Source organism: Hippopotamus amphibius, chromosome 7 (genome assembly GCF_030028045.1).
Source record: "Hippopotamus amphibius kiboko isolate mHipAmp2 chromosome 7, mHipAmp2.hap2, whole genome shotgun sequence".
Lineage (NCBI taxonomy): Eukaryota > Metazoa > Chordata > Mammalia > Artiodactyla > Hippopotamidae > Hippopotamus > Hippopotamus amphibius.
The window spans coordinates 7,939,641-7,953,967 of record NC_080192.1 but is presented as its reverse complement, the minus strand read 5'-3'; the positions used below and the strand labels follow the sequence as shown (position 1 = coordinate 7,953,967).

General features: G+C 35.3%; 1 protein-coding gene across 1 annotated transcript in view; it reads right to left on the bottom strand.

The window, feature by feature from the left end:
• Window positions 1-14,327, bottom strand: part of ST13 (ST13 Hsp70 interacting protein) — a 28,485-nt gene that overhangs the window by 9,339 nt on the left and 4,819 nt on the right. Inside the window, exons 2-5 of the mRNA XM_057742027.1 lie at window positions 13,219-13,276; window positions 11,705-11,780; window positions 9,940-10,010; window positions 4,727-4,793 (exon numbers count right to left, since the gene is read on the bottom strand). Of these exons, the coding sequence (XP_057598010.1) occupies window positions 4,727-4,793; window positions 9,940-10,010; window positions 11,705-11,780; window positions 13,219-13,276 (272 nt within the window). The remainder of the gene's footprint in view (window positions 1-4,726; window positions 4,794-9,939; window positions 10,011-11,704; window positions 11,781-13,218; window positions 13,277-14,327) is intronic.

Sequence of the window (14,327 nt, the reverse complement as noted above, 5' to 3'; positions counted from 1 at the left end):
AAGATTAGTTTCTAAATTAATATACAAAACTGGCTCTTCAAAGCAAATCTTTACCATACCTATACTGTAAATCACTGAAGACAGAGAAAACTTTGGAGAACGTAACCCCTCTAAGAAATATTAGAATACCACATTCTTGGTAGGACTCACTGACTTTTTTTTTTTCGACTTTTTAAATTTAGATAAAATTAAAGGATAAGTCAATTTTATTCCATTAGTTACATTTTCTCTTATCCATTAAGTTAAAAGGATAAAATTAAACTTAAAAGGGAAAAAGTACCCTACTAAATTCACGGGGCTGATACAAAAATTCAAGAAAACTATACATACCAGAAACCAATAAACTACAGCTCACAACCCCAAAAAAAACACTAGAACTGAGATACCATACCCATATTTTAAATTCATTTATTGTATCCCATTCTCATAGTTAGCTTCTTTTGTTTATTAGTCCCTTCAGTAAAGTCATTTAAAACAAGTAAACATAACAAAGAATTAGAACAGTTCTTTGCACAAAGTCTAATTCTCAGACACAGGAAACATGGGGAGACAAGACAAACAGAATATTAAAGGCCACAATTCACTATAAAAAATATTTACCCAGTTAACTAATGTGTAAAGGACCTTAACAGAACTCATGAAACAATGCAGAAAAATGTTCTTATTAGTTACTACTACAGATGTCTATTAGAAGTTATTACACTTGGATGTCTAACAAGCAACTCGCATCTACCATGTTCAAAACTGGAACTCTTAATTCTTACCCCATCTTCAAATCTATTCCCCAACCCTACATTCCCAACTAAATAATTTTATGTACATAGTAGGATAACGTAAGTAAATATATTAGACAAAGATTCTGACTCTAAACTAAATGGCTCCTTCATTCAGTCTAGTTTAGAGATCAGCAAACATTTTCTTGAAAGGGCCATTTAATAATTATTTTAGGCTTTGCAGGCTCTAACAATCGTAACTATTTAGCTCTGCTGTTTTAGTAGGAAAGCAGCCACCAACAAAACATAAATGGGTGTGGCTATGTCCCATTAATTTTTTATAAGAACAGGAGACTGTAGTTTGGAAACTCCTGATCTACCTCAAGCCCCAAACCTTGGAGTCATTCTTGATTCCCCAATCAGAAACCAAAATCCCTCTATCTCTACTTTTAAAATATATCAAGAATCTAACCACTCCTCACCTTATCACTCTAGTCTCAAGGTTTCCACACAGTGCAAAAAGACACAGGACAGTTTGTCTAGCACCACATGAACTACTGTGATATAGTTCACAGTTTCAACACTGGATCACTATATTCCTTTTGATAATATCTTTGAAAAAACTGTTTTTAAGGAGTTTTTATGATAAAAAAGCAAGAATTGTAGAAAAAAGAGACGTGGAACAAGCAGTTAGGGTGGCAATGTTTAATTTGATTCCAAGACCTGAGAAGCTGTTTAATGCCCAATATATATCCACAGCTTACTAGAAAATAAACATGGTTATTAAAGAATGAAATTAAATATATTTTCCTTCAATTTGCCCGGTCCCCCCCCCCCCCCCCAACAATCACTAACTTATTAGGACACAGACACTTATTAAGTTGTTTGGACCTAACTACATTATAAAGTAAACTCTTGTGTATTTCTTTTGGCCTAGGAGTGCTGTGAAAACAGTAAGGACATTATAAACAGGGCAAGTTTGGGAACCTTTGCCCCAATGCAAGCTATCATCATTGACTATCTAGACTACAAAATAAGGCTCGATTTCTTCCCTCCGTCTCTGTGAGGTCATGAAAATGTGCCTTAGATTTGTTGCAGTGAGCACAAGATTGAGAACCTCATCTTCTAGGCTCAAGGCTATACTCCATAAGCTGCTCCCAGCTAATGACTGATGAATACAGTAAGGGTACTCAGGCAGGCCCATTTTTGTGAGACGTGCAACTCCTCCAATGGACAAAATTGGCTTGCCAAGACTTTTAGAAACATACCCACGGTTGAAGACTTTTCCTAGACGACCTTCTATTTCTCCTACAGAGGGTTAAGACCTACATGACAGCCTCACGACTCCTCTAATTCTCCCTGCTCCCCCATTTCCCCTCACAGGTATTTTCCTAATATGTCTCTGCCACATCAACTCATGTCTTGGCTTCTACTTCTCCAATGAACTAACATATCCTTATTTGCCCCTACAATCTGATCTACATAGAATAGCAAGAATAACCCTTTTCAAAAGTAAATTCTTCTCACTATGAAACTCTCCTAGTCAAAAAACCCTCAATGGCTTCGCATAATACTCAAGGATAAAATCCTAAAGCCCTACCATGATCTACAAAGTTCTTTAGTGATATGTCAATCATCCGTCATCCTCACCACCTTCCCACCACCCACCTCCCACTCCCAGGCATTTCTCTGACCTCAACTCTACCACTCTTATCCCTTTGCTCTGCACACTCCAGACGGTCTGGCCTTTCTGCTATTCCTTAAACACATAATTACCCATCGCACTCTCCCAATTAACCTCTGTACTTGTTCTCCCCTATGTCCCCAAAGCGCTTCTTCACATGGCTTGCTCCCTTCATCAGGTGCATTCCTGCCACCCTATATAAAATATAGCTTCCATCACTATCTTTTTAACTCAGCTCTATTTTTCTTCATAACACTCAATACCACCTAACTTTGTTTTATAAATTTGCTGATTTTTGTTCCCCAATAATATAAAGTCCATGAGGTAAAGAACTTGGTCTGCTTTGTTTCCCGCTGTATATCCAGCATCTGGAACATAGTAAGCCTTCAATAAATATCTGCTGAATAAATATATTAAACTGAAAAAGCACAGTAAATATACTACTAATAATGTGACAGCTGGAAACACTAAGGTCTTAATAAGAATAGTACCAGTACCTTAGTAACAGTACCAGGTACTCTTCTAGGCATTTACACATTTATTCCTTATGACTCTATTAGGTAGGTACTATTATCCTTATTTTACAAGGGAGGAAACAAAAACAGAGGCAGAGAGAGTAACTTCTCTACATTCACCTAGCTAGTAAGCACCAGAGCTAGGATTCAAACCCAGGAACTTGGGCTCCTTAAGCCCAGGGTTTAACTATATTCCTGCCTCTCCAACCCTAGGTGAGCCCTGAACCTACAATCTCTAGCTTAGAACACTAGTGTTTTATCTCTGTAAGATACACCACAAAATTTTACCTATTCTAAAATTAGAACTAGGCTGTATTTACACATAAACATGGCTTGGAAAAAAATAAGGAAAAACAAGAATTATTAGGTGACTTATTAGGTGGTGGCTGCTTCATTTTCACTTTGTTAAATATTGCTTAGACAGTAAATTTTTAAAAATACCAGGCAATATACCAAAATATGTGACAAAATAATAAATGAGTTGACAGTATGGCACAGTAAGATCCTGGGAAAGTCAAAACCCCTCTAAGCCCTCAGATTATTCATTAATCTGTAAAATGGGACTAATATGAGATTTTAATGAAATAATGCACATTAAAATATAATAAAGCTGCCATGAATGTTGAAGGCACAATTAAATGCTAGGTAAATAGAAATCTTAGGTGGTAGGGAAATAAAGAAGAGATTAGTGTGGAAAAGGAATGGTCAGGAAGAGAAGTGGCTGGGGTGAACTGATAAATACAAGTTAGAAGTTGAAACAGGCGAAGACGAGCTTTACAGAGAAGCAAAAGCACAGGAACATTTTAGGGAAATGAGCGCTGACTGGAATGAAAGGTTAATATTCAAAAAGAGAACCAAGGCTGGGAAGGCAAAATACAGGATCTGACTCTAGCAGGTCTAATGCTATGATGAACTTCAAAATGTACGCAAAAGTTAGTCACAGGTTACAAGCAAAGGAATGTGTATCAATAAAAAGTTCTAAGTAAGAATGATCTAGGGACAGTGAACAGAAAGTAATGAAGTAGAGAGACATTTCAGGTAGACAAACTATTAAGGTAACTGCAATAGTATAAACATATAACAACCTAAACTAAGAAGGTGGTAGGATTACCAAAAAAGGAACCTGAACAGCAATCAATACTAAACTCATTCTAAAATAAAACTTCAGTCATCTTCTAAGTCTATGGATGAAGAACAAATGCACAACAGCATTATACAACAGCATCTATTCAACGATGGCACTGTGACACACTACACCATACAGCTATGAAGGGGTTCCCATAGTACCTAAGTTAATGAATAATTTGTTCTTATAATTTTAACTACTTAAACATTATACTTAATGCTATCAGCACTCTCCCACTCTGATAAAATTTTCTGAAGAGGTTCTAACATGCAGAGACTAGAACAAGAGTGTTATGTCGATGGACAATATTTGTCAAGGGTGTTACTATGTATAAAGTTGAGGCTCAACAATTTATTACCACTTTTGGGGAAAGTCTTTCACCTTTTAAAAGCTTCTTGTCAGTGGAGAAACACTGGACTATAGTCAGGGAAGCACAGTCTTGAGTTACAATCAGGATATGTACATGCCCTGAGACAAGATAATTGATATCTGAGTGATTTCAGCCTCTTTATCAATGGGAAAGTGGTGAGTGGAGAACAGGACACTTTCTTCTCCAGTACAATATATTCAATAAATTTAAGTTCCCTTCCAGTTTCCCACCATTAACAGTTACTGCAGCAGAGAAACAGAGAACTGAATACTCAGACTACTACAGAAATGTAGCAAAGAGAAAAAAAAAATCACTCACCATCATTCAGGGCATCAATGGCAGCCATTTTTTTATCATTTGCCTGATCCATCATCTCCTCAGTTACCTAGGGGTAAATTAAAGATCAACTAACAAGTAGCAAAAAAACAAAGGGAGCAAACAAATTGGACTTTCTTAGGGATGTTGTAGTCACAACTCCCATTTTCATACATTCTCTGGTCTCCAGGGAACAAAGAGGATAATTATGATAAATGATTAGTAAGAAATCATACACGATGCATTTTAATCTTTTATACTAAACAATAAATTTCACTCCCTATACTCTGCTCCAGATATGACTTTTGCTTCCCTCCATCCCGACCTGAGCAGGTTTTTCTGCCCTAGCTTTACCAAATCCTTTCTAGTTAGTCACAAGTTCAGGCATAGCTTGTTTTATTGCACTTTGCAGATAGCATTGCACTTTTTACCAATTGAGGGTTTCTGGCAACGCTGTGAGTCTACTGGAGCCATTTTTCCAACAGCATTTGCTCACCTCATATCTTTATGTCATTTTGGCAATTCTTCCAGTATTTCAAATTTTTTCATTATCGTATTTGCTATGGCGACCTGTGACGTTACTACTATGACTTGCTGAAGGCTCAGATGGTTAGCATTCTTTAGCGATATTTTTAAATTAAGGTATGTACATTGTTTCTTAGATAATGCTATTGCACACTTAATAGACTACAATATAGTGTAAAAATAACTTCTACATGCACTGGGAAACCAAAAAATCTGTGCAACTCACTTTACTGTGGTGGTCTGGAACATAACTCACAATGAGATCTTGGAGGTATGCCTGTACTAAAACCCAGTCTCCTCATAAGTGGAAAAGCTAGTTCCTAAGAGGCTTGAATCTTCAGAAGAAAAATGTCTCATTCTTTTGGTCCAATAAACATATATTGAGCACCTATACTAGACAGAACAAATAAGTACAAGATGCTGACAGTACAAATGATTACTAATAACAAAAAACATATAGGGACTTCGCTGGTGGTCCAATGGCAAAGATTCCGCCTTCCAATGCAGGGGACTCGGATTCAATTCCTGGTTGGGGATACCACGTGCTGCGGGGCAACTAAGCCTGTGTGCCACAACTACTGAGCTTGCACACCTCAACAAGAGAGAGAAAAAAACGGCACACAACTAGAGAGAAACCTGGAAGGCCACAATGAAGAGCTCACGTGCCACAACTAAGACCCAATGCAGCCAAAAAGAAAAACAAATTAAACATAAAAAGTAAATAACATTACTTAAAAAAATATAGCAAACGTCCTACAAGTTAAGAAGCAATTTCTTTAACAAACAAAAATCTATCACCATCTCTGCAAAATATCACTTAAGGTGCTGCTGAATTCATTAAGAAAATGATTTGATAGGTTTAAGAACTGGAAGGAAAATACCAGCTGTCCTTATATATACCTAGAAAAAAAAAAATTGACAAGCTATTAGATCTACTATGACAATAAAGTTCTCACATACAAGAGTAACATATGAAACAAATCCAGAGTTCTTCCACATCAGCAAAAATTAATTATAAAATATAATAGAACAAGATACCATTCTAAGAGCACATAAGGCTATCATGGGAGGGGGTGGGGGAAGAGAGAAAATTCTATTAAAGGACACAGATACATACCATGCTTATGAAAAAATTATCAACTGTGTCAATCTACCCTCAAGTTACTCAATAAATTCAAAGCAATTCCAACAAAAATCCCTACAAGTTTTGGACAAACTAAAAAAACTTTCTAAAAGAACAAAGGAAAACAAACTTTGCCAGATAGTTAAGACATTCTACAGAGCCAGGATAATTTGCAAAAACACAACTTCAGTTTATTGCAATATAGTGCACATGATAGTCTGAACAAGTCTAAAACACACCTTTTAACAATAAAAGCTGTCTTTGAACTAAGAATGTAGAAATCCTCAAAGAACAAGATTAAGTGAAGGCTTGAAATCCAGCCAGGTGCCAAGTGCCCCATCTGCTTTCATTCTCATGGAAGGTGTCAAACCTGGTGACCTTGCAATTCTGTTTTTGAAGATGGTGCAGGACACATGAAACAAAGTCTAGGTTCAGGTGAAACAGACATATGATGTCTAATCAGACATCGTCCAAAACAAACCTGGAACCCCAAATGCCTATACCTGCAGGCACAATGGTATAGCAAAAATAATCTGTCCCCAAAACGGAGAACTATATAGAGAGAAGAAAAAGAACTCTCCCCTGAAAATTCATAACCACAAGCTAGCCTTTCCACTGGAATTCACATTACTTGTGTAGTTAAACAAGCAACAAAAAAACCATACTGAGAATTTAAAGTGATCCTTGAGTTGGTGACACCAACTCAGAGTCTTGATGGGAGCAAACATATCCCTCTTTGGAGGAATACACCTACTCAGGCCTCAAAAAGTTTCCACAGGTAAAGTTTACAAGAACTCATGGTCAACACACATGCGCATGTGCAAACACACACACACACACACACACACACACACACTCTCTCTCTCTCTCTCTCTCTCTCCAGTAAACAAAGTACCTCAGTGAGCAAGAGTCAGGAAAGATAACAGGAGAATAAGACCAGCAAAACAGTCTGATAAAGAACTTAATGCATTTGAGAAAATAAAGGCAAGATCTGAAAACGAGCAAGAGACTTAGAAATAACCGAGGGGTCTTTAAAAAGAATCAAAGTGAAAGTATCAAAATGAAAAACAAGCATTAAAACTCAAACATCAGTGGAACAGCTGATTAGACAAAGAAAGCATACATAATTCATCAAAGTGATAAAGAGATGGAACTTGAGTGAAAAAGTCTAACATATATCTAATTACAGCTCCAGAATGAGAGGAGAGAGAATGGGAAAGAGGCCACTTTTGAAAGAGATACTAGCTGAAAATATTCCAGAGCTAAAAAAAGTTACCAACCCTAGGATTTAAGATGCGCAGTAAATCCCAAGTAGGATAAATAAAAAGTATTATAAACCTAGACACACTGAGATGAATGGCACCATCAACAGAACAAAGATTTTTTTTGACAAATAGTGACAAAGTATTTATATTCGTTCTTACAAAGATGCATAAGATCTTTAAGGAGAAAAAAATTAAGTTATTTAAAGACATTAAAAAAAAGACCTAAAAATTAGACAGATATCACATTCATGGATAATCTCAACAGTGAGATGTAGCTTCTCTGTAAGTTAATTTAGATCTAATGCAATTCTAGTGGAGGGGAGGGGTGACAATCTGATTCTAAAATTTATATGAGGACTTCCCTGGAAGTCCAGAGGTTAGGTCTTCCCCTTCCATTGCAGGGGGTGCAGGTTCGATCCCTGGTCGGGGAGCTAAGATCCCACATGTCTTGGGGCCAAAAAACACAAAACGGAAGCAATCTTGTAACAAACTCAATAAAGATTTTAAAAAAATAAAATAAAAAAATAGAATTTGTATGGATAAACAAAGGGCCAATAACAACCAAAAATACTCCTAAAGAGATGGGGGGTCCTTGCCCTATGAGATAACAAATCTTAATATAATGCTATATACAACAATGTGTCATTAGTGCATGGAAAAAAATTAGACAAGTAGAACAAGAAAACACCAAAACACATATGCAGAAACCGTGTATTTTGGCACTGGTGAGGAAAAGTATTCTTCAATAATGGTGCTGAAGGTTAAAAGTGAAAGGCAAACATAAAATTTTCAGAAGGAAAAAACAATATATTATAGCAATTATAACCTTGAGGTAATAAAGCATAATATATAAAAGCATAATACATAAAAAACTTTCAATTTAACTGCATTAAAAGATTTTGTATGGGGGGAGGGATAAATCAGGAACTTGGGATTAACATACACACTACTATATACAAAAAAGATATGCAGCAAGGACCTACTGCATAGCACAGGGAACTCAATATTCTGTAAAAACCTATATGGGAAAAATTTTGGAAAAGAATGAATATATGTCTATGTACAACTGAATCACTTTGCTGTACACGTGAAACTAACAACATTGTAAATCAACTATACTCCAATAAAATTTAAAAATTTAAAGAAAGACTTTGTATATTAAGCCAATGCAAAGGAAATGAAGACAAACCACAAACTAGTAGAGAAAAATGTGGAACACAGATGACAAATTGTTAGTATCCAGAACATAAAATGAACTTATAAATCAGCAAGAAAAAGATGAACCCAGTAAAAAAAAAAAAAGGAAAAAGAATAAGGCTTCACAAATACCTGTGAATAACCAATAAACATTAGACTATGTCAACTTTATTAGAAATCAGGAAAATGCAAATTAAAAGCCACAAGGACATACCATTTCACACAGTAAGGCTGGCAAAGATGAAATATGACAATGTCAAGTATTGGTGAGAATCTGAACCAATTTTTTAGCTGCGATTAGGGTATTACAGTGTTTCTCAAGCTTTGTTTCATTGTCAACCCTCAAAAGAGCCTTTTTAGGCATTTTTCCCCCTTACTTCTCACCCCTTCCATTTTTTTTACTGCAGATATACTGCATATATGTTAACGTGCTATGACCTCTGGAGTACCACTAACCACTGTATCATCTAAGTTTTTTTCAAGCCCCGCCCCGAACCGATTTTCACCACCTTGAGGGCAATATCGTCTGTTGTGACAAAACCATTTTAGAAAACAACTGGTGTAGGGCTTCCTAGGTGGCGCAGTGGTTAAGAATCCGCCTGCCAATGCAGGGGAAACGGGTTCGATCCCTGATCCAGGAAGATCCCACATGCCACAGAGCAACTAAGCCCATGCCCCACAGCTATTGAGCCTGAGCTGTAGAGCCCATGAGCCACAACTACTGAGCCCATGTGCTGCAACTACTGAAGCCCATGCACCTAGAGCCCGTACTCCGCAACAAGAGAAGCCACGGCAATGAGGAGCCCCCGCACCGCAACAAAGAGTAGCTGCCACTCACTGCAACTAGAAAGAAAGCCCACACAAAGCAAAGAAGACCCAACACAGCCAATAAAATAAATTAAAAAATAAATAAATTAAAAAATAATAATAATAAAATAAAGGGAATTTTCACAAATATTTTGAGTAATAAAATGCTTTCCTAGATGCCTTAAGTCAGAGAAAGATTTAACATGTGCTTTTCCTGGAAGAGATATGTCATAAAATAATTGCAATAGGTAGGCTTTCACATTCCTGACAGCAAGCAGAAAACAAGCCACTGAACTTACCTCTACATTTTCATCTCCCATTTCTTGAGGGGCATCAGTGTCTGGTTCAATCACACCTTCATTGTCAATTTCTGTCAAAGTTAAAAAAAAAAATGAAAATAAGACCTGTGCTATCCAATATAGTAGCCCCTAGCCACACGAGGCTATCAAAAATTAATTAACCTTGGCTAGTGGAACTAATGAACTGCATATTTTACTCTAGGTTAATTTAAATATTTTACTTTGTTAATTTTATTTAAACTGATACACTGTAGAATATTTCCCTGTTAAACACAATCTTACTGTTTTCATAAGACTACATTTCATTTTAATAGTCACATAATGTAAGGTATTTAGTAGGTAGTAGGTACCCTGGCAAGTGCATAGTTTCTATTTCTCGTATATGCATAGTTTCTATTTCTCGTATATATTACACAGAGACACACCACTGATTTAGTCAGTGTCAACAAACTGATTCAGTTCAAATATTTTGTTCCACACACCAATACACTGAATGTTTAAGAAAAAAATTTTATGCAGATAGCACAGGTTATAATGATACTCTGATGTAAATCATGATAAAATATTTAATTTTACCATTTTCTATCTTTGAAAACATAGTATGGATAAATTTTAAATTAAAGGTATACTAATGATACAGAATTGAACCCCAAAGATAGCACCAGGAAGAGCTATGCTGCAAATTTCATGATGGACAACTGTAGTTTACTACAGAAAGCAAAACAAAGTAACATATATTAAATTTTTTTAAACAATAAATAATATTGAGACATTTATAGCAAAGAATGAATCTGATAATAGCAGTTTCCTCTCAAAAAAGAATGAAATTAAAATTAGCTACCTGAAATCAGAATTAATACCTAACAAAAAGTTTTCGACCAATTTTTAACAGGAACTGAGCTTGTAACTTTGTCTAATTATAAAACAGCTTGATTCATGCACAAAATGCTTTTAGATGGAGTTAATTTTTTAAGAACTGTTGTAGTCATGGTAATTGTTTGAAAACTGTAAGAATGAAAAAAACATTCTACAAAAACAAAAGGTCTGATTAAGCCCCAATAAGCCCTTTCCAACATATCAAAGATCAACTGATTCAAAATTTGAAAAATTACAAGTATTTTTTTTTTTAGCTTTTAAATAGGTTCTGTGAATTAAGAGACTGCCCAATTAATTAATTGGGTATATATTTATAGTCTCAAAGGTCCTCCAAATTTATGAAGAAATTTGTCAGTCTGCAGTCTAAAAAAACCAAACCAACAAAATAAAACCCCAAGTCCATGGCACAGACATCAATTCTTCTAAATGGAACCAGTTTTATTAACACAGATGTAGGTACCAAACGAAAATAATTTTTTGGTATTGATTCAGTTATTGGAAATCTTTTACATATGTCTAGAAAAACTTTTTCAACTACAAATTTCATGAAATCTGAATATTGACCAAGTATTTCCATCAAAAATGTAACATCTGCATTGAGATAAATACCCTGGATTTGAAGACCTAGTATGAAAAAAGGAAAATAGCCCATCAATAATTTTTCCATACGGATTACATGCTGAAATGTTAACATTTTACATATTGGTTTAAATATATTATTTGAATTAATTTCAACTGCTTTTAATTTTTAAAACGTGGTTACTAGAAAATTTTAAGTTTCATATATAGCTCATTCTATTAGATAGCACTGATTTAGTCAATTTAGTAAAAATCAACACAGGACCATATCATGAGGTTATCAAATACAAACTAACTACCATCTCCTCACCTAGATCACTTTCCTCACTTGATGGTTCGTCTGTCTTTATGTTTTCCTCCGCCTTCTTACTATCTGTTTTTTCTTCCTAGCAAAGGGAAGGCAAACAATGCTATCAGCATTTAATAAATCACCCAATATATATGCTATTAATTTATACAGATTTAAGTATAAGTTATTCACATACATTGTACTTCAGTTAGTGAGTTAATGCTCTTTCTTGGGTTTTTTTGGTACACTATTTTAGTTTTCTATTTTTATTTCTCTTTTTAAATTAAGTATAGGTCAAGCCCCTCATCCAAACCATTTAGACAATGAGTTTTAGAATTTTAAAAATTTGGGATTTTAGGAAGCTAATAAAGTGGATATACCACATATTTTGAAACACCCTTAATGGGCACTGTAGTCTACAACTCTCCATGATCAAACACATTACTACTTTTGCAAAATAAGATATTTTTAGCAGAGATACAAGTTAAATACAATTTTGTCTTCATGTATGTTCATCACTTGTCAAAATATCCTCTTGTCAAAATATCCTATCTAGGGCTCAGAATCTACCAAACTCTGACAAATGACTCATCTAAAGAAAGAATAACTACTTCTGGAGCTTTTACTTAACTTCTCTCATTTCACCATTTAAAAATATACGCTAAATAATAAAACAGCAAATTTTCTTATCAATGTAAGACAGCTAGTCAGAAAACTCTGAGGAAAAAACCCTTTTAGACATGAAGGCAGAAAACAGGAGAAAAAGGAATTCCAAAGGGAGCATTTTTAGGAGTACATCCTTCCCCACTCCCATCTCTAAACTTTAACTATCAATAACCTCCTCCTGTTTGTACATGCCTTTTCTGCATATATGCTAAAGCAACACCATGAACCATTCTCAGAAACATCCCTCAGGTGGTAAGGCAGAAAAAACTAAGAATAACTAACTTGGGCTGTTTTTTTGTTTACTTTCCAAATATTAATAAACTATTGGGTTGGCCAAGAAGTTCGTTCGGGTTTTTCCACAACACTCATGGAAAAACCCAAACGAAATTTCTGGCCAGCCCAATACCGACAAAAACACTGTGCTACCAGCTAAAAAAATAATGATGAATGGGAATTTCCTGGTTGTCCAGTGGTTAGATCTCCGCACTTTCACTGCTGTGGGGCCAGGTTCAATCCCTGGTTGTGGAACTAAGATCCCAGAAGATGGCCGGTGCAACAACAACAAAAAAGATGAGTTACAAATGCACACAATCACAGAGCTTACCACTTAGAAGTCATGCATATATCATACACCCAGCATTTATTCTCACTTATTCTACACAACACAGTGAACATTCAACCCCACATTCTCAGCGTTAAATCAGATTACAGAGATTTGATGTCCAAATAGAAATTTTACAAACATCTTATTTCCAAGTGATTTCTTCAGGAAATCAGGAGTGGTAATTTGAGGGTAACAGGTGAAAAACATCCCTAAGAAATCTTATGGCACTTTATCACTAAACATACAAATGAAATTTGTAACTTACCTTGGTATTTTCTTCCAATTTAGTTTTATGAGTAGCAGGTGGTATCTTACCCCCCATGCTTGAGGAAGATGAAAAAAAAAGATATTTGTTTAGAAAACTAAAATTCACTAAGCCAAGCAATATTTATTTATGCAGAGAAAAAGGATAGATATTTAGTTACCTTTTCAAACCTTTAAGGGTAAACTCAATTTGAATGCTTCAGTATTATGATTAAGTTTTTTCAGCTTAAAAATGTATTTACTTTTAGGATACTGGTTAATAAAAATCTAACTCTCTCCCTACGTTGATGAGTCTAATAAGCTTACTTAGTTTCTCTGCCCATTCCCAGATAAAAAGGAAAAGTGGCAGAGAAACATGCAACGACAAAATCATTTGTACATGTTGTTAATTTAGAATTCAACAGATATACTTGAATCCAAAACTTTGAACTTTTGAATCAAGTTTGACATTTAGTAAGAATAGCTCAATTAAATTTAAATAGGCAATTTATGAAATAACTACAAAGTCCCCATATTAATGATTCAAAATGTTTGTTTCCTCTGACTAGTACCTACAAGGATCCTTCTTGCTTATATTCATACGCCCCTCGCACTGCAGATTTTCTCCATATATCCTTTAAACGTCACCCATTAGAATTTCTTCTTGGCCTTGCAAGCCCTTCTTTCTCAAATATTCCAGGCCAACAACGTGAGTTATATACAAATAACTTAAAAATCAGGGGAAAAAAAGGCCATGAAGAATTAGTGTTATATGCTCCTTGTGGGCAGGCTCTGAAGCATATGGGCTACAAGCAACAGTCCAGTGATCAAAAATGTTCAGTGGATTAAGAGCACTCCACAATAGTGAAAGCTGGAGGTCACAAAGACTTAACTAACATGTGCCTAAAAACAAAATAAAAAAGAATTAAAAAAATAAAGGCCATTAACTTTTATGTAAAACAGAGATACGTTAACTTGGAAAACAGAAAGGAACCTACTCCAAAACACCTGTAAGCGTCAATTCTTTATAACTTGACTTATCAGATCCATGCTTACATTCACTTCAGTGGGGTGGGATTTCTGGACATAAGGTATGTGTATACTGGATTTAAATGGATATTGGTTTTCCAA